This window comes from Branchiostoma lanceolatum, chromosome 1, assembly GCF_035083965.1.
Source record: "Branchiostoma lanceolatum isolate klBraLanc5 chromosome 1, klBraLanc5.hap2, whole genome shotgun sequence".
In the NCBI taxonomy this organism is placed as follows: domain Eukaryota; kingdom Metazoa; phylum Chordata; class Leptocardii; order Amphioxiformes; family Branchiostomatidae; genus Branchiostoma; species Branchiostoma lanceolatum.
The window spans coordinates 6,163,526-6,188,390 of NC_089722.1; the positions used below are offsets into that span (position 1 = coordinate 6,163,526).

Consider the following 24,865-nt stretch of genomic DNA (forward strand, 5'->3'; position numbering starts at 1 on the left):
TTGGTAGTGAATTTCTTTATCTCATACTTTAAGCATAGTATGCTTTTTTCATGCTTCTCATAGAAGATCCAATAAACTAAATGAAAAACATTATCGACAATCACACTATATGAAGTTGGTTTCGATGACTGATGGCGTTAGCAGAAAGATAGTGAAGATTGGAAAACTAAGTTCGGGCTGCTTAATGTTCTTCTTAACTGACAGAAATGATGAAGAGGGTCACGTCACTGGAGGGGTTAATACTGGCGCCTATAATTATCACCCGGAGCGGAGCAATTATTTTACTCCAGCAGAAGTAACAAAAGTCCCGAAATACCTGACAAAAAAGAGCAACGTTTCTCACTAAATGTTGTTCTAGATATCTATACATTTTCCAACCAGCGAAGTATATTTTCCAACCAGCGAGGAGGATAAGTGAAACTGACACTCCTTTCAAAAAGTGCCAAGCATGTTTAAAGGAATACATGTATAAATAGGACAAGAGTTGTAGGTCAGTGAACCCTAGATTGGGCATCAAAAGAGCTGCTAACTCTGACTCTAATTTTGCGAGTGGCTTGAAGAAAGAGAAACGCCTGGGCCACGCAACATACGCTGCTAGATTCCGCGTCCTAAGCGTTTACAACTTTATATACTAGCACGTAGTATAGTACGTAGTATAATACACAGTGATTGTAAACATAGACTTTTTAATAGAGCTATGGTGGGTAGAGTTTGGATGACATTTGCATGGATCATACACGCTTACTTGGTATGGTGACACATTCAATCCACAGCTGTTTAGGAGGGATAACGTTAATATGTAAACGTTTTGTTAGCCTTACGGTTTGTGTTATGAAAGAATGTCCTCATTTTGGGACTATATCAGTGTAAGAAGACAAGATTTTAGATCTAATTTTTAGCCTCACCGAGGCTTGTTTTATGTAACGATGTCGTCATTTTGGAGCCATGTCAGTATAGGAAGACCAGGCCTACGAAAGGCACACAAAATAAGAATACTTCTCTAGGGTCGTCCGCACTAAGTTGAACGATTATACGCATTCACTGTGCAGGGGAATGTAGTTTTAACCGCAGATAGATAATTGTTCGTATAATTACTTTGTATGTAGATACATTTTTCGATTTCGCCTGGGGATAGGAAAAAAAAACATAGATCACAAGCATGGAGTTAGAAAAACGGTGGGCTTCGAACTTCACATGTGTTCAAGATATGAGGATAAACGCTCAAAGCTATTCACCTTTATTTCCGCTTGTTCAAGTGAATTCAATGCGCCCAGTTCTGTTGATAGATTTAATTACATACTACTACGGGAGGTGATAATCCTTACTGTGTACAGATAGGTATATACATCAAAGAATGTTTGGACATTAGAACAAGTAATGTATAAGTATACGACACGTGAAATTTCGATATGTTGCTCTATCCAATATGATTGTGTGTAATCAAAGTTATTTGTATGCACCTATTCGTTTGTATGTATGTGTAGACCTTACGAAAGTCGCTGTACTTTTGTTGTGTCAATAAAGATTGTCATTGTGTGTGTGTGGACACTTTTGTGGTTTCTGAAGTTCGGCGAAGTGGGTGGACAGGTGCGTTCCCACGCAGGTAAGGAACAAACAGCTTGTTCTCAGGGGACGCCAGGTAGCATCGGTGTCAATGATGGAACAATGGGAAGCCCGAAAACAATAAAGTCATATTTACAACACACTGGCGTACGCGCAGGAATGGCATTGTCATGAAAATCCACTGCAGCGAAATAAAAACAACAGTCTTACGAGTCAGGACATGACAAAAGTAAGATCAAGGAGGTTAAAACCTCCTTCAATGGTAAGACTATGACTAGAGAAACATAAAGTTCATACATAATGTTACTATCTGTTCCCAATCTTATAAACCGCGTTAAATATGTTTGCGGTCGGAAGTTATTTTCTGTGACTTGCTGAGAATAATATAAACTTTTGTAGTTTCTTTACGTTTTATTTCTCCTGAGTAACATTATTGAAAATAGGAAAAGCTACCACGCCTATCATAAAATATACTAAGATACATTCCTTCAAGATGGTCAGGGTAGTTTTATGGGTGTTCCGTGGCATTTCTAATGACCCGCATAATTGTTTGTCACAAAAAATATCAACAATGTTACAACTTTCTTGTCCCTCTGGGTAAAAAATATCAGAAAAAAATATCTGATGTAGTCACCGTAAAAGTAGCGATCAACATTAGTATTGATGCATTTGTTAACAAGTTTCCTCGGTTAGAATTTTCCCATGACTTTCTTTATAAAAGTCTTATTTCGAGATCAAATCATAAACATACTTTCATGTACTTGTTTCCGAATATGTATACAAATCTTTTAAAGAACATACAGACTAGATGTAGAAACCATGATGTTAACATGACATGGAAAAGCGCAAGATAGCTACGGTGAGTAAAGCGTAAAGCTACGGTGAGTGAGGGAAATTTGAAATCCGTTGAGCATTTTTTTAATTACAACATAACGATTATGCGAAAAGGGAAGTCGTGGCAAATTATGACAAATTTGTCCGCAAATTATCCCCGAACCAAATTTTTTCCGAAAAACATACTTTGCATATGCAAATGAGGTGCGCGAGAGGGGGTCAGAATCAAAAGCGCTGGCGGCGCCAGGCCGGCTGGACCACTTGCCAGGCCTATTCTTCTCCGGCCATTCATCTACCTGACAGGACAGGTATAAAAACCCACCTGTCCACTGCGGGTCAGTCTCACTCCAACCGACTCAGATCGCGAGTGGACACCTCCCTCCCAGCGCTCCAACTTTAACTGACCACACCTGGCCGACACAGCGCTCCAGTGCTAGCACTATCTTTTCAGAAAGGTAAGTCCATTGTTTCATCTGGCCTTGTACCGGTGCTCTCGTTAAAAAACTGGATCATTCCGTGACTTTTAAAACCACCTGTACGAGTATGGCGTGATAATTATCCGTCGAAGCGTGACCTGATTTTTTCGCATGGCAAGCGGGGCTTTCTCTCTTAAAAACGAAATCTTACAAACTTTTGTCTTGAGGCCTTTAGCGAAAACAAGTTACGAATGGGATTTGGGAAATCTGTTATGGAAAGTCTGTGGTAAATAGTTATCAAAATGAGTTTGTTATCCGCCGTAATCCAGCGAGGATTCTCTGGATTATCGGATTGGGTAGAAAACTTTCCCAAACGGCCGCAGCTGAACAGAACCAACTCAAATTCTCCGCCCCTGATCTTCTAAATCCTCCTCGATGTAGCAGTAATAGGTTGCTTTGTTTTAGATCAAAAGAAATATTTACAATCTGAGATCTTGTACAGTAGCTTTGTGTTCGGTAAGGGGAGGGGTTTACACCTGTTCGCTTTCCGAGTGTCTTGTCGGACTTTTATCACAAACGTAGGTAGAAAATGGTTACTCTTACATTTCTAGACTGAATTTTCCAGCTGATTTCAAACAATGACAAATTTGCAGTTTGGAACAACTTTGAATATAGTGCATACTTTCCAACACAGGACAATACTACTTAGCCAAAGTGCATTCCAAGAACGCAGATATACGCGAGAGATATTTAAACAAAGACATCAATGTGACAGCGTGTTCATCCTTGGGTTAAAACAAGTATTTCAAATATCTCAGTCAGCAAGCGGTGTTTTGGCTTCCTTCAAACGCTCTAAAAACTTTCATCAAGATTTTTCTAGCAAGGAAAATTGACTCAGTATTAAGACCTCATGATTCGTACCAAAAGTTGATATCAAAATCTTGAACATGTTGTTATGTTTTTTTCTTCATACTTAGTTTGGCTACAGTGTTGACTTACAGAAAACCCCTATTTTTTACACCTGTTCGACCACTTTGCGTTTCAGATATTTCCATAATCAAAACTTGCCATAATGTGAAGCCTATCCGGCCAGAAATTAGCATCAGAATTACAGGCCTGTGATTCACACCTATTTGCATATCGCATATATTATCGCTTCTTGATGACTTAATGAGCAATTGGAATTTCAATGGCACAGTACCCTTTTCAAATGCAAATTTCTTATCTAGTCTTACCTGTACCTGTTACCCAGAGCTTGTGCTACCTGCTACAGGTGCAAGAACAAAATTAGCAGGGTGTTCACAAGTGTCAAATGCTGACGTATATGAAACTAAGAAATTGAATCGCAGTCATAACGTCCACATGTCCAAACTAAAAATTAGAGTTTGTTCAGGTGAAGCAGTCTGACGAAGCCCTTGGCTTAAAAATTGTGTATCTAGATTTTGATCTCTATTGTTTTAACACAGGATGCTCCACAATAACAAATCCATTTAGGCCTGGCTGACTAGTCACAAAAATTAAAAGTCCAGAAATATGAAATTTTGTAGACTTCAAAACAAATCTAAGGGTGTTCAGATTTCGTACATTTTGGGTGAGGAAAAGGTCTACAAAAGAATCGTTTGAAATTCATTCCACGAAGGAATATTTTATCGCGCTTATCATGTAGACATGTAAACTACTGTGTCCTACAAAAATTGAACAAAAAATATTCCCAACGCTACACGGATGGGGGATTAGATCAGGCGATAGTATGTCCTATCTCGACCGTCCATAGTTACGGTAATTCTGCAGCGGTATGCGCTCTTTTGTCAGAATGAAACGTCATTTTGTGAATAGCATAAATACGGCTCTGCTTGGTTCAGACATAAATGACTAATTCTCTAGAACATGTCACAAAATGCAAAATTCGAAACACTGAACATGGTTATCGGCCATTAGACATGATTCTTACTTTGTTTGGGGAAAGGAAGTTAGGAAATGTGTACAAACATAGAAAACGTTGTTTGGGGAATTTTGTTAGGCATGTTAATCACTGCCAAACAAAAATTTGACCCAGAATTTATCCGACCTATATTGTTTCTTTCTTAGCTTACGCGTTAGCGAATAAAAGATGCACTGTGTACAAAATATAATGTAGTAAAAAGAAAAGAAAACGAACACAAGTTTCAACACAATGCTGGTAACATTAACAACCAAGAGTGCCCGTTCTGGGACAGGAATTTGCCCATATGGAGTTACCAGTAACAGTTTCAGCGCATAATTGTATCAATCGCCGGAAGGGATACTTTTAAACTGTAATGCCGCGCATTTTTTGGACGGACAACTGGACAACGGAGTCAGAAAGTTTTAGGCGGAGGGTGGAGATTTGGTTGCTAGGCGTGGTCCCAGTTGGTCGCGTTGACTCAATGATTTCCGGTGAGTTTTAAAATGTCAAAGGAACAAGTCCGACTTCGGGGAAACGCCTTAAAGTGTGAATCATATATTGAACTGGGTCATCCAGGGTTCACCCTAACCAGGTGCTGTCATCACGTGAAACAGGTGTGAAACATATTTGGGCGAAACCACTCACAAAAATGAACTCATTCTGGGGTAGAATCCACAACTGTCTAAGTAATATCGCCCTTTACAGAACTATTGGACGAAGACGTCGTAGTAAAATAAGAAGACTACCCATGACTGGTAGCCCTTTAGATTTGAAAAAAAGTGAATCTTAAGCTTTCGTAGCGTTTTAAATTGGTTTATCAAAAACAGTCTACCCTTGTGACATAAATGAGAATAGCACCTTTCAGAGCCCTCGGGCAGCCGAGGCTCACACGGCAAGCATGGTCGAAAAAATTAGGGGGTAGGTGGCTGGCCTCATGACGGGACGGACGCGGTACTGAAGATGGCTGCCTCCATCAAGCCTGACTTTGAACCTTGTACTCTTAGCTAGCCCCTCGCACTAACCACTGGCCAGGTAAATCTAAATGTCCCCCCTTTAAAATTTAAAGGACAAAGCGCGAAGGGAGGGTGCTTGCCAAAGAGTTAGCGAGCTGTGTGGAATTGAACCCCAAAGGCGGTGCCGGGTAACCCCGGTGCACACGCCTGGCACAGATAATGACACCACCCATACTTCTGGCACAAGTACAGATTGTTCTGTAGTTATGTTCCGTTGTCAGTTCGGTAAATTTTCGGCTTGACCCGGGATTTTCTTCCAGCGCGTTTGTATCATGTTCAAAACGCGGCGGCGACGCTCACATAAGACACGCGACCTCATACTTGCAGCATGTACGTTTTTTGCTCGTTTCGTTTGTCGACATTTTGTTCAAAGTTTGAATCTGTTCCTGGTGTTGATTCGGAAGCGTAAAAATAACGTATGATTGTTGAGCCGAATGTCTCCTAAAGTTGACGATTGCATATGAAGATGTCATTGTGTAAGATTGTCACTAAAATGTCGCTGAATGTGTGGTGAATCCTGAAGTTGATAATTGAACATTTTTGTGTGCTTCCCTCTAGGCTTGAACCATCGGAAGAACGTGACGAAAATGCCGGCTGCTGTACGAAGCGGGGCGGGGGCAAGTGGCAAGATGGCCCGAGGGAACAGCAAAGTCCGACCGGTGTACAGGTCAGCGTCTACTTTGCAACATACTCGCATCTAATTTACCATATAATGCAACGTTGTCACAATTCAACCTTTCCACAACTTTCTTTTCGCTGCATCTGTTTTCATTTTATCTTTTTTTGGTAGATTTTGATGTCCAAATAATTTGGGAGGGGTTCATAAATGTGTGTAATCATTTAAGTTTCAAAGTCTGTTATCTCTATTCAACAACGATTGCTTTACCTCTGTGCCTCTGTACAGCGTTGTTAGTCAGGTACACCTAAGGCTTTGAATTTTCAGATTGGTAAGATAAGAACAGCTCACAAGCCACAAACCCTGCTAATAATCCCCCGTATCCCCCCTTCAGGTGTGAGCAGTGTGATTATGACACCACCCACAAGGGCCACCTCATGGAGCACCAGCGGACCCACACCGGGGAGAGGCCGCACAAGTGCACCATGTGCAAGTACACCGGCTCCAGCAAGGGCCACCTGGCCTCTCACATGCGCAAGAAGCACCCCGAGTACAAACCCTACAAGTAAGTACCATTATCTATGACAGATATATATTTAATCTGTTTAAATTCATTTGAGTACAGAGTCGGTTTCAGTGCTTTAGGTGAGGGTGGAGCCCCTCAGTGTTTGTAGACTTCTTGCGGTGAGTCAATGTCTTGTGGTGTGAAAATATCAGAAAAGTCGCCCCTCCCACGACCTGCTCAGCGAACCACCATTGATAAAGATGTACCTAATGAGCTTTTGAAATCATTGTCCCTGAAGATGGTTAAACAACCTGCCCTAAATATACACACTCAATCAGGAAATTCAATCGTTTCCCCCAATAATTACTACTTTCCTGACACTTAGAATGCTTTGATTGACACAAACGAAAACGAGCGAGAGCAACAAAACTTTCCAACAAGTCCATTTAAAAGTAGCCTTCATTTAAAGGGCGGCTATGCCTCTTCCGAATCATTCGCTGTGGTTGTTTTATACAACACAATTCGGCCCTGCAACTTTTTTGTCAACAAAGGTTTCCCTCATGACTGGGCTTGTGCCTGCCCTGGGGCAGCCAGGTGTCAGGAGGGCTGCCATTCTACACAATTATGCAGAAATACTGGCAGCCGTGTGCTGATAACAGAAGAGGGGCCCAGCAATTATCTCCCAGACCACAGGGTGTACTTTTCCACCTGCAAACCAAAAACACTTGTCAGATATCTTGGCAGGGATATAAAAATAGACGAAAAGTGAAAAAGCACATCATTTTTATCTTTCAAGAATTCTGTAACCTTCGCTACTCTGTTAGCTAAACTAGCGTGGCAAACTTCGGAGATAGGAGAGCCAAATTAATTGTTCTCCCAATCACTCACAGAAATACAATAATTGGAGGTGAAATAGACTTACGGTATTACCAATTTTGCAAGGATGTTAGGGCAAACAATCCTGTCACTTGTAGTAAGTGCTATGGAAAGGCAAGAAAGGCCACTAAACAAAAGAGGGAGGTTACAAATGTGCTTCCAGGGGTCACACCCATTTAAATGTTACCTGTCAGAAAGTGACAGATAGACACAGGTAGATGAATGGGTCCCCTTACACAACTCCAGAGCTGGAGGTCAGTCACCTGAAAAGACTGATTGTAGTTATATATAGATAGTATACTAGTACATCATTTGAGAACGAAGGTATCAATAAGCATGTTTCCTTGTAGATGTTCACTTAAATATGCTGTGACCTATAAGGATTTGGAACAAGGATGAGCAGATGCCATGGTATTAGAAAGTTTATGTACAAATACAGGAAAGACACATATTATTTGCAAATGTTGGTAGATATAATTGGTTACTGTTGATTATGTGTTCAACGTCATGCCAATCTCACCATTTCCCCCCTTTTGTGTTTCCATAGGTGCAACCAGTGCGACTTTGTCGGAAACTTTTCGCGGGACCTGGTCGCCCATCGCTGGAAGCACACCGGGGAGCAGCCCATCTTCTGTACCGAGTGTGACTACGCCACGCCGTGCAAGGCCAACATGACCGCCCACTACAAGCGCAAGCACCCCGGCAAGCGACCAACCAGGTCGGTTCGTCCCAGCAAGACCATCCCGCGCAGCGCGATCGACGAATCCGTTCCCCTGCCTTCCTCATCAACGCGTTCTCCCATGCCCTACTCCATGTACCCCTCCCCGCCGCCTGAGGTCGAGACCACGGTGGAGTACCCCAGCTCGACAAGCAGCACGTCCGAGGACTACGCATCTCGCTCCAACTCTCCCGCCATGTCCCACTGCGACTCTCCCTTCTTCAACAACGCCGACCCCCAACAGCAGCAGCACAACGAGTTCAACTTCTACGACGAGCACTACAACAACAAGAAGCCATCGATGATCGAAAACGTCATGTCTCACGAGGAGTTCCAGAACAAGCTCCCAGCCTTCGCCACCTTCAGTAAAACGGACATGCCGCCAAATTTTTCCTTGAATGTCAAGAGAGAGACCGCCACGGACTGCGAGTTTTCCGCCCCGATGCAGACCGACGTTCAGGTACATCCGGGGTTCGACTCCTCGTGGTGGCAGTCTTCGGTCCTGACACCGCCTGCAGAGGAGTTCCAGCAGACGAGCGACCACTTCTCCTGGTCCCTACAGAACCTCGCGCCGTTCTGCGACCAGATCGATGACCCGTACTCGATCCACGACTCCATGCAGCTCCCACAGATCGCCAAGAGCATTCTCAGAGACTTTGACGCCAGTTCGCACTTTATTCCCGTGAACCCGGAGAGGCACAGCTCCAAGCCGGGCGGCTCGGGCAGACCGTACAGTCCCTACGATGAGATCGATGTGCTGGAGTTGGAGAGATACTTGTAAAGAACTCAGACATGAACTTGAAGTTAAACGTCGCCAAAAAAACATGCACAAAGCAAGGAGACAATGCACAAAAAGGCTACCTAGGACTATATGGGTCCTTTGTCAAAACATTATAAGGGGTTTTATCATGATTGTAAATATGTACCATTTTCCATTACATCTTAGAAGTAACCTTAGTTCCAATCATTTAATCGTCATCAGAAAGTTGTCAGAAGTCACATTTCAAGATGGAGAAACTATTGCACGGCCGAATTATGTCACATGTATTGTAGGCATTGAAACAAAACAATAAACAAAACATGCCTGCAATACACGGAGAAGCACTTAACCATTGATGGCATACACAGTTCAGTAACATACAATTACTTTTGAAAATATGATTTTGCAGTAACAGCAGCCAAAATTTTGGCCTTGAATTTATCATTTCCAAAAAATACATTGTAGTCAGAAGAAAGATATATTTTTCTACTGTGTACTGGGTATAATCATGAGTGGTTAAGTTGCTTGAAATGCTTGTGATGTTTCTCCATTCTGGAAATCGTTTGACTGTCCCCAAACGTACATTTGAAAAGGAAAAGCAGCCAAAGTTTTTGCATGGATTTGTTATATCATAATTTATCAACTTCTATAAAGTAATACTGCCAATAAACCTGTAAATAGTCCCTTTTTAGTTGCCAAAGGAGACAACCATTGTAATCATTGCAGTTACAACTGGTGTGGGGTAAACATTAGTTAAGAACCTGAGGATAAGTTTTAATACGCTGGTATTGTTGAACATGTTATTTTATTGTACAGTTTTCGCATAAAGGAGTGAGGGAAGGAGTTGAATGTAAGTTTTGTATGTCTAAAAGATATTTTTTACTACCTTCAAGAAATTGAAATAAAACAATGAAACCTATGGCATTGTCTGGATGTGTCTGCTTAATGTATTTAGGATTAGATAGATTAACAAACTTAATTATTATAATAATTAAAGGTATTGTGAGTGACATGCACTGGTAGTTGGTCATATTTTCCAAAGCCCCTACATAACAACAGAAGTGTATCAGAAGTAATGACATATGGGGGTGGGGGGTTGATTTTAGTTTGACTTTTGAACAGTTGGCTGTATCATTGCCAGGTGGTGACATTATACTTTTAGAAAATGGTAACAGTTTAACCAAGATTTTGTGTAGTATCGTACATTGAAAAGAACTCAGGCCCAAATATTACTAGTATACATGTTGACAAACAAGAACAATGCCAACCTTGGGGTTGAACTTTGACGTCCCTTCTTAAATCTTTGTGGCACATCATTGGGTAACTTTCGAGGGTTTGAAACTAAGTTTAACGTACTAGCTTCTATAAGAAGAACAATACAGAGCAGTTGCAAAATTGATCTGAACCTTTTAAATAGAATAACTCACTGTGCATCTGAATGGCCACATTAACAAATTGATTGGAGACAAAGCATTAAACAAAGTCTTTTCGGCAATTAAAAATAACAACGAAAAATGCAATCATTAGGAAAGCCCTGGTTGCAGGTAAATAATTAACCCTCCAAATGTATTAGAAACCAGGCATTGACTGGCAAAGGGTCAGCAGCTTTTGTTTAACAGTTACCACCATGGTTTGTTGTTAGTCAAGATACTGTACATGGTTAAATGTTCGCAATGGTTTTATGTTTGCGTTTTTCGAAATGAACACTTCAGCTTGAACTTAAAACCACCGCAAAACTTTTTGCCCACCAATGACTGTAGACTAGAGCTACTAGCCTATTTGTCGATTGTCAGAAAGTCGCTGAATCTCAAACTCGCCTAAAAACCAACATCACATTGAATGGGGGTCATTGACCTGCGAACGTTGACATAAGGAATGAAATCTTGACACAACTGAACTAAGATATATCAATTGAAGCACTGTTAAATACTGTACAGTAGTCTAGTGGAAGAGTCAAAAGTCATGATTTAAAAGATACAAGCCACTTTGAAGGGAATATGTTGGTACCACACCTAACAAGTTTGTTGAAACATCATTGTACGGCACCTACAATGTAGGTCATTCCATACATGTAAATAAGCCAATCAGCCCATTTCCAAACTGTTTTAAAGGCACAAAGGTGCTGTTTTCACACAGACACCCACATACACACAAAACGCAAAAAAAGGGTTTTCTGAAAGAAAAATGATACCCGTACTGTAAAGGCATTTAAGTTTGCGTGGTTTATATTTTGCGCTAGGGGAAAATGGAGTGTTCGCAGTGGTTTTAGGTTTGTGGCAGTGTTATAGACACATACTGCTACAGTCTTGGACAAAAATGTTCGAGGTGGTTTTGATTTTGCACTGAAACAGTCGCCGTGAAAACCACGAACATAAAACCACCACGAACATTTCTGCATTTACAGTAGTGGGATGACCCCATTTCTAAACAGAGGTGAAACATTCATCATCCGTTTCTTGCATTGCTGGAGGGGGAGTCACTTAACTGCGGACAAGAATGTGGCCAAACAGCTTAATCAACACCTCTCTCCAAACTCAGAAGGAGAGAGAAAATTAAAACACTTTAAAATGTGGTTATCTTGTATACAACATGATGAATTGCAGGATAGAAAAATGATTCTGAATGAAGAATTTCATGATTCTAGTGAGAAAACCACAGATGAACAAAGCTATCTATGTATGCATGACAGCCCTATCAGAACATAATTCAACCAGGGTACATGATTCCGCCACCCTGAAAAGTTACGTTCAAACAGATCTCTAAACCAACGTCCCCCAGTGTGATGCACTCCTTTATATCTAAACTATGCATACCTGGAGGGATGCTACACTAGAGATCTCTCCTGCTTTAAGGAGGGTGAAATACTGTAAATACAGAAATGTTTGCTGTGGTTTTAAGTTCATGGTTTTCACGGTAAGCTCTTTGCCGCGACTTAAAACCAATACAAAATGTTTTGCCCTCCTACCCCCTTGTCTACTATTGTCTCAAACGTGAACTTAAAACCACTGTGAACACTCAATTTTCTATCAAAACCATGCAAACTTAAATGCATTTACAGTATGTCACCTTCTTCTCATTATCAGAAATAATAAAACTAAATTTTCTTAAAAGCATCAGTGATAAATATTACCTAATTGTTGGTGGACAGGACGGTTCCATTCAAAAATATCATTTTACAATATCTAGTTTCATTATGAACCATGACTATGACTCATCTTGCCCTAGGTTAAGAAGCAAATTGACCTCTAGGCGTGGAGCAACTTGACACTTGGGTGTGACTATTGTAAGACAACTATAGGCTTATTTGTGAAACGGAGTCACTTTTCTATCTATGACCTGATTCACACTGGGAACATTTTCTGCACATACTACAACAACTTACGACAACGACATACGACTTTGGCGTACGGCCCCTTTTTTCCTGGGCGTGAATCGACCCTGCACTGACATTTTTATGGCCCATACGATTGCGTTGTACGTTAACTCCAAGGTGATTATTTAGTGTACTACTCAATTACAAATTTATCAATTCATTGAAGACTTTTCTAAGTAAACAAAATCCACACATCCAGAATCTAGTGATTATTTTCTGGTAAACTGCATAATCTTGGTACAGTGCTCAAAATGAATTTTTGGGAAAAGATGTACTGGTGCACCTGATCTAAAAATCTTTGGTGCACAAAAAAATCTAAATCAATTGGATGTCAACAAAACCTCAATGCCTCTCTTCAGATTTGAATCTGACATTAAAAAAAAAACTAATAAAAAAAGTAATACAAGAAAGGTTTTTCTGACACTTAGATGCCAAGAGTGCTGTATACTACTAGGTGTACAATTATCTTTACATACAAAACCCTACACAAGTAAATCATACTGTTTAATAGGTGCACCCAGTAAAAATTGGGTGTACTGAGCTTTAATTTTGGGTGCACAAAAGTGCAAGTAATTTGGGGTGCACAAAAGTGCAAAAATAATTGCACCCAGTGTATTGAGCTCAGGTGTATCATGCTGTTTAAGTCCCTGGATAATCCTTAATGACTTCTGATTACAAATGAAACCTGGAAGGGAGAACAGCAACCAATGTCTTATGTATCAAACCCCCCACACCGGTAGTACGTGTATCATACATCATTTAAGTCGGACAAAAGTCATCGCCACCTTGTCGTTTGCTAAAGGACGTAGCGTAAGTGGTGACATTTGGGTATTGAAGCCCACTGATCCAGACAGGAATAGGTCACCGATATTGTGAACACCAAAGACGACGTGTCCTTCACCCCTGACTTGAAGCCATCTAAATTGGCCGATAAAAATTCTTAAGTCTGACTTTGACTGAAGATTTCGGGAACTACACATTAGCCTCCGCGAGGCCTTCCTACGAGGATATGGATCGTAGAATTTGGCAAAAAAAGGGAATAATTTGCCAGTAGAATCAGTCAAGGATAAAGTTAATAATCATAACTGCACCTGCGAATGAAACCAAACTTCCCTGGCAAATATTTCCCTATAGCCGGCGTGGTTAGTCTGGTACTACACATGCTCGCAAACAATGCTGGATATGGGTCTCATAATAATCATAGCATTCTCTTTTATTGGCAGTGTGTCCAAGGTGTGTCTGTCTAATACCCTGTGAGATTTTATGACTGGGTAATGGGTAAGAAATCACGTTGAAGGTCGATAACAAGTGCTTCGTATATCTTGACACATTTCTGCAATACCTTTAGGAAAGTATGATTACTGGACAGTGTCTGGAGTTCGGCAGAAGACCCTATTATCAAGAGTAACTGACCTGGAGAAAACAGGCTTTAAGTCCCACAACAACAATCCTACGTAACAATTTTCCAGCCAGACGTACCGATTTTTTGCCTGACTAAACCTATTATTCCGCATGATTTTCTTCCTTAGACCAAGAGATACATACGTTTAGGCTAGCCCATATAAGTTACAATTTTACTACATTTAACCATTATATGCAAAGTTTAAAAAAGAGATATGTGCTTGTTAAATTTTGCAGGGGGGGGGAGGTTGCTAGGGGTAATATCTTAATATCTTAGAGACATTGCAGTTTAAAAAGTGTTACGTTAAGTAAGTTGTGTGAGCATGCCCCCTGGCATCGTTTTATCTCAAGTTCCCAATACCTTTGGGGTTCCCAGACTAGTTGTGCGAGCTTTTTGCTTACTTTGAGATGCCAGCTTAAGCACATGTTGGGTGTGCATTATCATAAGTCTCTGTTTGACTGTTATTTCATGAGAATAACTGTGGTATGAGACCAAGAATCATCACAGCCAGATGGAGCCAACCAACCAGGATTCCCCTTTTGACATTCAATTAACAACTGTTCTGGTATTTTGATTTCAAAGAGTGATTTGCACCATTATATCATGGGGGTGTATTAAAAAAAAGGTGATATACTGTGCACCCCCATAATATGATGGTATAGAGCTAGCTAGCTAGCTAACAAGCAAATCCATCGCACACAGCAAAAATGACAACCAACCAACCAACCAACCAACCAACCAACCAACCAACCAACCAACCAACCAACCAACCAACCAACAAACAAACAAGCCAGCCAATTAAGTATGTATAATCATGCATCAGATTCTGAAATAATGACTGACACCACCATGTTTTGCAGATCACCCAGTGTACTTCACTTGAATTCTCACAAAAACTAAGGTAGGTGTAGACAGAACAGCGGTTACTTAATGTTAACACTGCAGAAACAATTCACAAAAGACCATGTCAAACACTGGGATGACACAGTCCCAAAATCATCAACTTGGAGGCACGGTTGCAACAGCCTGTAAGAATTTCTGCCGCACATCTCAAATTTCTAGATAACACCTTCGACAAGTTTTTTTCTTGAAATAAAAAAGAATCTTGTAAATGAGAATTTTTTCACACACAGCCATATACTGTCATATTTATTGATACTTTTGCAGTGTGGCGCACAATTACACACCAATACATTCTGAAAGAATTATCCATATCATCGCTCATATTTTTCTCCAATAGGCCAATTTTTTCAAACTTCCTATTCAGTGTGAAGGCATCTACTTTATATTTGACAGTTTTGCTTGCATACAAGATGTTGTTTTTCAGATTACAATAGTTACATGAGAAACAAATGAATCACTTAAATCATTTGAACTCTGTAAGGCCGTTTTAAGCATTTCAATCTGTTACCATAAGCCGTCGCCTTTCAAATATCACCTATTGAATGTACTAGGCATAGAGATGTTATAGACGTAACTACTCATTTGCTAGCGGCGAGAAACCTCTCGTTGATATTTTCCCAGTTGACGACGTTCCAGATGGCGTTGACGTAGTCCGGTCGGACGTTCCTGTACTGTAAGTAGTACGCGTGCTCCCAGACATCGATGCCAAGGAGAGGGATAAGACCTGGGGAAGACAGAAATAAGTGACAGGTCATTTTTTATTCATAGCATTGACTTGAAAATACCTCATGAACTCTACTAGTCTTTAGATGTTTGCTGTGGTTTTATTTCTGCCTTTGTTGCATTGCCTCTCCACCACAAAATTGTTACACCACGTATATGAGTTTTTGAGCTGCAGTGTTGTTTTGCCCGAGAACTTAAAACACTGAAAACCTCCTTTATATTCCTACCACAAAAATAACTGAATTTCCAGTCTGTGTTCCTCTCTGTGAGAATGGTGGTATACCAAAGTTTGTAATATTCATCCTACTCTAACTCCAGTTTGCTCCTCTGATTGCATCCAAGCAGAATATGATTTTTTTAAACTTTTTTAAGTCATCTGGCAAAGACAGTCATCAGACATCTTCGCCAACCAACTTCCAACCACAGACGACCTTGCTCACTACCAGTAACTCCAAACCATGGTCTGGAGATTGAAGGTCATGAGGCTATGATTGGCTATGAGATACGGGTGCTTTAGGGTCAGTGTACTGGTCGGAGATTAGTTTTATTGTACGACTATGGAGGTCTGTAGGATGAAATATGGCCTGAAACTTGTGAAAGGAAACACTTCTAATCATGGTCGCCAACTGAGACATAATAACTACTTTTGTCTCCCCGAGTGAGTGTTATTGAGGAGGTATTTTAAACCTCCTAGGCAGTGTAATGACTATAATTATCGGCATTAAAGAACATAGCAAGGTGTACTATATAATATTTCAAATGTTTGTTTTTATAAAAATAGAGGTCATGGAATCCTCTGGTATGTGTGGAATGCAAGATAAAAAAACATTTGCATTTATCTAGAGACAAAAAGTTGGATTCTACCATGTGAATTTTGGCTGATCTTAACTCTAGAGAGCCTTTTATATATCTTGAGAACCTGACAGACTTTTCTCAACTCCGAAGAAAATCAGCTGCTGTATAACATTGTAAGGCTAAATGTACCGTATATCATTTTAGTGGTACTTTCTAAGAATTGTAATCAATGTGTTACAATGTAAATAAAAAAGTCATTATCAGGGCTTCACAAGAGGCTTCTTTTTGAAATTGAACACATGGATACAATTAAAACGTCTAGTCTACATATCTGAATATAATAGATCTATCTTTTCTTTTGCATACATTATTGTGGGTGACTTTTTTTGTTTTTTTGGAGGCAGTGGCTAATATATAGTCTAACGTTTTTGATAATAAGTAGCTTTTGTGATTTTAGTACAAATGTAGTTTTTCAAGGTTTTCTAGATTGTGAAAGCTCTGAGAGATTGTGGTTGTTTCAAAAAGCCTGTTTCTTTCAGCCTCGTACTGAGGGAATTGACAAATGAAATGTATGTCATTTTCCACTGCATCCTTTGTACAATACCTGCACAGTCTGAGACCTTACTGTACTTAATACCTTTGTGCCAGCTTGCTCACCCTTAATCCTAGAAATTCTCCACTTTTTACTAAAGAAAAAAATGATAAACATCTTATCAACTTAAGTGGTTGTATCTTTGTCCCCTTAAGGTACAAAGCAGTGACAGTGATTATCTAAGACAGTAGTGCTGTATTGTTACAGCTGATGGTAAGTCAGATGACAGAAATCCCCTTAAGAAGGCCTTTGTTGGTCTTAATGTGAATAGACTTAGAGTCTTAAGTTACTGGTAGAGGCGCAAAGGCAATTCTATGTCCAAATGCTGAATGTAGTGTAATAGCTTTAAAGATTTTAGAGATTAGGGATTTTCATTAGTCACACGTATCTGTATCTGTATAGCTGGTATAACCGCCTTCTGTGTAACAGACCAGCTTGACAGGCATGCGATGCCACCTGACGACCTGTCACACCTAACCATTGTACAGTTAACTCCAGGCTTTGTTTAAAGCTCTCTTGTGAATGTGAGGATGCCCCAACTGTACTTGGTGACTTCCACTCTACAGTATGGTGGCGTCTGTGTGGCATAGTGGCAGAGCATCTGGCTATGAACCAATGAGACCCAGGTTCAACTCCCAGAAGTGTACCCAGACATGTCCGGACATGTACCCAGACGTTGTGCCCTTATTTTGGTGGGAACTTCACTTTGAGGTAGAAGAGGAAAGGCTTTTTTGCCACGTTTTAGGTTCGCAGTTGAATCAATCTGTAGTTACTGTATATACATTTGTATACTGTAGTTATGTCACTTAAAGATTTCACCAGTAAAATCAAATCACCGTGACATCTTCCAGATTTACAGTTACTACACTTCCTACCTGTGGTTGCCTGTAGGGGATCCTGGTTGGGACAGGCAGCGATACTCAGTCTGTTATTCTCCTTGTCATATCCCAGCCACCCCCATCCAGACCCCTGCACAGCCACGGAGGAAGCTGACATCTTCTTCTTAAGGTTCTCGAAGGAGCCAAAGTCTCGATTGATTGCCGCAAGAACTTCTCCTGCAGATAGAGAGGTGCTATCTGTTTATTTCTTGAGGAAATTGAAGTTAAAAAAATTATTACATATTCAACATGGCATCAACATACATATACTGTAGTTCAGTTCAGTTTATCCTCAGTGAGGCAATACCGGTGTCTCCACATGTCCCTGTCAAGCACGATAGAGTTCACGTACTGTAAAACAAGAAATCTTTCCAGCGATTTCACGGTGAGGGCTCACCATTGACATGTACTGTGTTTTGCATTGCATTACTACGATTGTCTCAATGAAGAATTCCTCTCCCTTTCTCCTGCAAAATCAGGTCCCTGGGAACCTAAAATGAATCAATTCACAGTACCTTACATGACATTGAACTACAAATAGTGCTTCAAAACCATCATTGCTGACAGCTTGTCTTGTGACTATGAGTGTGCAGTGACGGTGGCACAGGGCGTTGCCTGCCCAAAAGATTACTACATGTAGTATGTTGGGAGGGCGTCGCCTTCCTAAAAATCAGACTGAAACCCTTGTGTATTTTTTTCACTAATACTAGTTATAGAGATATCATTTTAAACTTAGCTTACTCTACTAGCAAAATGCAGGAAATAGTGATTCTGTGGGTCAAGATGTTAAAATTCTTCCCCAGACACCCTTTGGCGCTTCACATGGTGAAAATTAAGTCAGCAATATCTGTCACTCACCACCCCCCACACCCATACGAAATTTCCTATGGCCACAATCATGGTTTACGAATAAAGGAAAGCTTGATACTATTACTAGTAAGTGTAACTAAAGGAGTATTTTTTGGCTCCTTTTGTGGCAAACTCTAGAGAGTCACTGAATGATTTTGAAGACATCTGTGTGAGTGTCTTACCCTGTGGCTCCCCTCCTCCGTTAGGAGACAGGTTGGTCCAGAAGATGGAGTGGTTCAGGTGACCTCCACCGTTAAACTTCAGCGCCGGGCCCAGAGCTATCTCTGTTGTCACGTCACCTGAGATACAACAACAACAACATCAATAACGATAACAGCAAAGCTTCTGGGATAGGCCTAGAGCAATCTCTGTTGTCAAATCACCTCAGACAGCAACAACATAACAACAATAACTTGGGCTAAACTATAACTAATTCTACATGTACTTATTACATACATTAATAGGGCTCCTTTTCCAATAAATGATGATTGCTGAGCGACCATACATTGATAAGAATTGGATTTGTGTAACCCTTTATTTCATGAATGGAATATGAATGATGTAAGATGTTAAAGTATGATTCAAGAGACAACCAAACATATAAAACATGAAAAGATTTGTTCTTTGTATATTTGAAATTTGCTAAGAGACCTGTCCATTGTATGGTAGCTCAGAGTCCCTTGACCCCATACCCCCAACTCATGACATAGGCTTGAATGATCTTGTTGAACTGTTGAGTTATTTTTAGCTATAGGAAAAACTCATCCATCAGTTAATAACATGACAGAGTCAAACCAGTTTCTTGCAAAATCATGCAAATGACTGTCTAATTAACAGTACCTGAACAAGCTGGAACACAAGTGGAGACCGTTTATTAAACCAAAGATAGGTAGATTCTGTGACAGAGATGACAATTTTGACAATCTTGCACTTGAGAAGTAAGAAAACTTGTGAATCCTTTTTTAAAGATTGGAATATGTAACTATACTGGCAAAGATGATAATTTACCACTAAAAATGACAGTTGGTTACATGTATAACTTACAGATTTTTGACCAAACTTGTTAAGGTACAGCTACAGGTAAAGGTGCAGACCAGACCTAAAGCACTGTACCTGTACCTGAAAATAGCGATATAGGTACACAGCCCTGTTGCCTACCCTTTGCCTGTGCCTCTGCGAGTTTTTCCTCGGCCACGTTGAGGTTGTTGACGTAGGTGGCGTGGTGTTTGGAGTGGTGCAGCTGCATGATCTCCGCGGAGATGGTGGGCTCCAGCGCTCCGTAGTCGTACGGCAGGTCGGGGAGGGTGTGCTTCAGTCGCGTCCCCGCCGCCGCTAACAGGCCGGGACGGGACACGACCCTAAAGATCAAAATCAGACGGGAATAGAATACAGTAAATCATGTTGACTTCACTGTAAGTTTCGAAATATTCAGGGTGGATTGATTTTCGCAGTTTTTTGTGATTACCACATGTGGCCATGTTGATTTGATTATATGGATGACATCCTCTGGGAACCCCAAAACTGATGTGAGCATGCAAGTAAAAAAAGTTTGGCAAAAATAAAGTCGCCTTCATCATGAAATCTATGTGGTCAGGAAGGTTGAACAGAGTGGGATGGGACACGACCCTACAGATCAAAATCAGACAGGAATGGAACTACAGTCAATAGTGACCAGTGACCACCTGTCTACACAGACCAGATTTCGTTGTTGCCATTAGTAGTAGCGGTCTTATTGGGCAGGTTTGACTGTACAGTAAATAATTTCTAGTTTATGTGACTTAGGTGTTAAGTTTGGAATGTTCAGGGTGGTTTGACGTTTGTAGTGTTCATCGTTACCTCTCAACTGCAAAATTATGTCATTATTGCTAATATGCATTTTCATTGCATTAAATTGATACAAAATTGTTTCAGCCACAAACTTAAAACACTGCGAAAGCTACTTCCCCGCATACCCTGATATCATGTCCGCGTACTTAGGTTTGTGGCAACCTAGTTTTGTGGTAGGAGGTGGGAGGAGGTGTTGTCCTGTGGTGTTTGTGGTTGAAACAATAAAGAATAATGACAAAATGATCTACCAAGATATCTATTTCTAGTGACAAACTGTGTGAGAAAGTTTGTTTCTTTTCGTATAATATGTAAATATCCCTTATAAAACCCGAACAATCAAACCCAGTACTAGTACCCACCTGCCAGCCCAATGTGACCACTTTTTGGTAGTCCCTAAAATAATTTTTCCTACTTTAGCACTAAGACCCCGTTCAAACTCATTTTTTTCAATCGCGATTGAAGTATAATCGCGATTGTTCGATCCGATCGCGATTGAACGCAAAGAAACTTTTGCGTTCACACTGCTTTTCGCCAAGTGGATTAAAGTACGCCGTGATCCGACCGCGATTGAAGCACGAGGTCAAAGGTTCGGCGTCGCTTGCTACAAAATGGCGGAAGTCCCCCAACTCTTGATGATTTTGTATCTCTGGAGAATGTTCTGTAGCCGTGGAAGGGAACGCAATCGGCGGGCTATGATCGCGAGAGGGCGTGAACGACGAAGGCTTTTGTATATTGGCCTAGCTGTAGTACGGGTAATGAACGCGACAAGTTCTATAGACAGGACAATCTGGGAGCTTGAATGAAGCGACGATTGGTGGGAAAACATTGTACTTGGTACATTACTTATGTGATAAGTTGCGACCCTAGCCTTGAACCGGCCGAAATCCCCGCGGATCGCGATGGAATGAATCGTAGTTGCGTTCACACTCAAAATTTGATAGGATTGGATTGGATCCGATCGCGATTAATCCAATCAAACTACCTCCGGAGGTAGTTACAATCCAATCGCAATTGGATCGTTTTGGATCGTTCCAATCGCGATTGGGAGCGTTCACACTGAAAAAATCAATCGCGATCGGATCGATTCAATCGCGATTATACTTCAATCGCGATTGAAAAAAATGAGTGTGAACGGGGTCTAACCCAAGCATTAAGATTAAGAATCCCGTCTATGGTGCCCAATTGTTTACAGCAATAATTTTCCAAGTCCCTTGAGTGTTCACTATAGACAGGTTTGACTACATAGGTATAATCTTACAAGCCCTGTGGACTTGTGGTCTAACATGCCACTGCCTATTGTTCATTTCCCATATGGGTCAAATTCCTTGAAACCCAGGGGTCAGTAGTTTAAAGTCCTATTCCATTTTGTTGCCTATTGTAAAAAGTGGCATATTGGCAGTGGTTTTATGTTTTCACAGTGAGATCTCACTGTAAACTCATAACATAGTTAATATTTGTTCTGTCTTTGATACTACTGTATATTCATATGCTTGCAAACAGAAAGGTTTGAAAGAAGAAGACAGTTTGCAAATTTTGTAAACATCCCTGACCCAGATAAACATGAATTATGAATCACTGTGAATCATATGCAGCCATGTGTAAAACTGTGTAATTATAGAGACCTCCCTTTCTTTATTTTGCCTGATATAGATCACATGGATCAGTGCTGTAGGCAGGTGCCATGTGCTGGCCAAATCTTTGCAGCAGAAGTTTTTAAGAGCAAATAGGTTTGATAGACAAAGAGATACTGTAAATGTAGAAATTAAACAATTGAAACCACTGCGAATATTTTTGCCCACCTGCCACTTAAGCGCTTACTATTGTTTCAAACGCTTGAAACCACTGCAAACACTCCATTTTCTCCCTTCCCCGAAAAATAAAAACCACACGAACTTAAATGCATTTACAGTATCCTGGATGCCTGGCGAGGGAGCAAAATATTTTCCTGCATGCCATGTACTCCTTTGAATTGATAAAAAAATCTTGCAATTGCATTTTGGAAAGTTACCAAAATCTGTTCCCAAAATCTGTACCATTTTTATCTTCGCCGAGTACTTGTACTCGGAGAAGATTATGTTTTCGGTTGAAAAATCTGTTGGGTGGGTCTGAATGTATGTCAGGAGCATAAGTCAAGAAAGCTTCAATGAATCTTTATGATTTTTGGTAGGTGTGTAGTGGTTGTGCAAAGGAAGGTCAAGTTCGAAAATGGTTCACCTTGCGTTTTTCAACAGTACTGCAGCAGACTTTGCATTTTTTTGTGTTTGTATGTAGACGGAAACGTTGATGGATCTTCATGATTTTTTGTAGGTGTGTAGATGTTGTGGAAACGGAGGTCAAGTTCAAAAATGGTTCCCCTTGTATTTTCCGTCGGTACTGTAGCGGGCTTTGTGTGGATGTGTATTTGTATGTCGCCAGCATAACTCAAGAAGCTGTTGATGGATCTGTATGATATCTAGTGGATGGGTAGGGTTTACAGAAAGGAAGGTCAAGTTCGATAATGGGCCTTCTAGCGGGCACCTAAGGTACTGCAACAGAGCTTCAAAATTTGGAGGCATGTTTTCTGAAAGTGCTATGGTTATGATTTTTGTGTGGTAGATAGTTCATATAGTTCATGCTACAGAAAGTAAGTTCTGTAAATTTGGGCCCCCTAACGGCTTGTTAAGAACTGCAGTGGGTGTTTTTGTTTTGACATTCGGACATGAATAACTTGAGAAGGGGTCGACAGATCGTCGTGATATTTGGTATTTACAGAGCTCAGATGGTGCTTTACAAAATCAATGACTAATTATGCAAATCAGGAGTTAATTTGCATAATTAGAAAGGAAAGTTTGTTAACCCACTGCATTTCATAATCGGACATGGGACTGTCAGGTCATGTAACCAGATGGCCTTGCATAAACGTACATGTAGGTCAAATAAATAAACTATCCTCCAAGCAGAGGTGTGGGTCCTGCTGGTTTTTGACGCGTTCAGTTTAGGCATTTTTGTTCACCACGATTGGTGACATAATGAAAAGGGGACAAAATAGAAAGCCTGACAAAACCACCTAAAAACACGTCAAAAACCAGCCAGACCCATTCCTCTGCTTGGAGAGTACACTGTACCAAAACTGCACCACTGCTAGGTGCGGAAAAGTCACATGCACATGTACTATGTCTTTCAAAATGTGTATGATATGGAATAAAGATTTATTCTATTCATATATATTGACTGTACCATTTCATCATCACTTTCAACTTACAACACTGCAATATCGAACCTTTGTGGCCCATATAATATCAACATACTCATATCTAAATTTTTTTCATGACCAGTTATAACATATACATTTGTATCAGCACACTCTACACATATACTAGTCCTGTACCACCAAATGATTTTTAACCCCATCTAGACTGGACTCATTCGCCCCATCATAACTTCCAAATGGTATGGTGCATGATCAAATTTGCAGGGGGTGATAAGCCATAAATATCAATCACTCTCCATAATAAGCCTTGATTATTTGGCGAAGATAATGTGTTCGTGGAACTCTAGTTTTATATTGTTATCTGTTGTATCATTGGGTCACTAAAACCTTTGTGTTGTGGGCAAGAGAAGTTTTGGTACAGGTAGACATGGTGACAAAGAAAAGTGACTTTCATCACCCCGTGTGTTGTGTCTTTTCATAACATCATAACATGATCATGACGTGACAAAAACGCCACCTTGCAGGTCACAGCAAAAGTGCTGCAGTTCCACTCTTTGGTGACCTTGTGAACTGCATCATGACGTTATCCCTTTTCGCTGACTATCCTACTCAGTCACCGCCAGACTCTTTCTCCATTTTACAATAACAAATCTGATACACCTTTTCATGCATCTACTTGCCATCTGCTTTGTTTCTTAGTGCCCTAAAATGACTAAGATGCCCCGGTCTTTCCGAAACGTGCAAAATCATGTTATGATCCCGCCAAAGTTAACGGTGCCTTTATGCACCACCGTATCCACGACGAGACGTCCAAACTCACCTCAACTATCAAGAAGAGTTAGAAGATATGTTAGACTCACCTTTGGGTCATTTTGACGCATGACAACATCTTGGTGCTTTAATCTGTTTTCAGGGGCTCCACGGCACGCAGCTAGCTATCTGGAGAAAGGGGAGGGGTGATTAGACTGTTCCACTTCCGGGAGCACTTTTAAATCGAAATACAACTAGCAAGCTATATGTCAATGTCCATCATTAGAAAGTATTCATACTAAAACTAAAATTTAATTTAAATGGTCTTAGTATGAAGTATTCAACAATTTTTCAATCT

General features: G+C 40.5%; 2 protein-coding genes across 4 annotated transcripts; one reads left to right on the top strand and one right to left on the bottom strand.

Moving 5' to 3' along the window:
* Positions 1 to 2,719: 2,719 nt before the first annotated feature.
* LOC136431155 (uncharacterized) lies at positions 2,720 to 10,144 on the top strand. Of its 3 annotated transcripts, none has more exons than XM_066422444.1 (4): positions 2,720 to 2,852; positions 6,309 to 6,417; positions 6,761 to 6,931; positions 8,295 to 10,144. In XM_066422444.1, exons 2-4 carry the CDS (start codon positions 6,338 to 6,340, stop codon positions 9,244 to 9,246), a joined length of 1,203 nt encoding a protein of 400 aa, XP_066278541.1. In that variant the 5' UTR covers positions 2,720 to 2,852; positions 6,309 to 6,337; the 3' UTR covers positions 9,247 to 10,144. The 3 variants fall into 3 exon arrangements, with proteins under 3 accessions (XP_066278541.1, XP_066278533.1, XP_066278524.1); XM_066422436.1 differs by lacking the exon at positions 2,720 to 2,852 and adding an exon at positions 5,606 to 5,769; XM_066422427.1 differs by lacking the exon at positions 2,720 to 2,852 and adding an exon at positions 5,962 to 6,080.
* Positions 10,145 to 15,136: 4,992 nt separating this feature from the next.
* LOC136431187 (superoxide dismutase [Mn], mitochondrial-like) lies at positions 15,137 to 24,747 on the bottom strand. The gene is made up of 5 exons (XM_066422482.1): positions 24,618 to 24,747; positions 19,899 to 20,098; positions 18,923 to 19,039; positions 17,889 to 18,068; positions 15,137 to 15,627 (listed from the first exon to the last, which is right to left on the bottom strand). Exons 1-5 carry the CDS (start codon positions 24,644 to 24,646, stop codon positions 15,482 to 15,484), a joined length of 672 nt encoding a protein of 223 aa, XP_066278579.1. The 5' UTR covers positions 24,647 to 24,747; the 3' UTR covers positions 15,137 to 15,481.
* Between the last annotated feature and the right edge of the window lie 118 nt (positions 24,748 to 24,865).

Coding starts and splice junctions, on each gene's coding strand:
- LOC136431155 (XM_066422427.1), top strand. CDS start 6,023: ATGTTCAAAACGCGGCGGCGACGCTCACATAAGACACGCGACCTCATA. Junction 6,081..6,308: donor CGACCTCATACTTGCAGCAT/GTACGTTTTTTG, acceptor GCTTCCCTCTAG/GCTTGAACCATCGGAAGAAC. Junction 6,932..8,294: donor CCCGAGTACAAACCCTACAA/GTAAGTACCATT, acceptor GTGTTTCCATAG/GTGCAACCAGTGCGACTTTG.
- LOC136431187 (XM_066422482.1), bottom strand. CDS start 24,646: ATGTTGTCATGCGTCAAAATGACCCAAAG. Junction 20,099..24,617: donor TGCGTCAAAATGACCCAAAG/GTGAGTCTAACA, acceptor TTTGATCTTTAG/GGTCGTGTCCCGTCCCGGCC. Junction 15,628..17,888: donor TCCCCTACAGGCAACCACAG/GTAGGAAGTGTA, acceptor TGTCTTCCCCAG/GTCTTATCCCTCTCCTTGGC.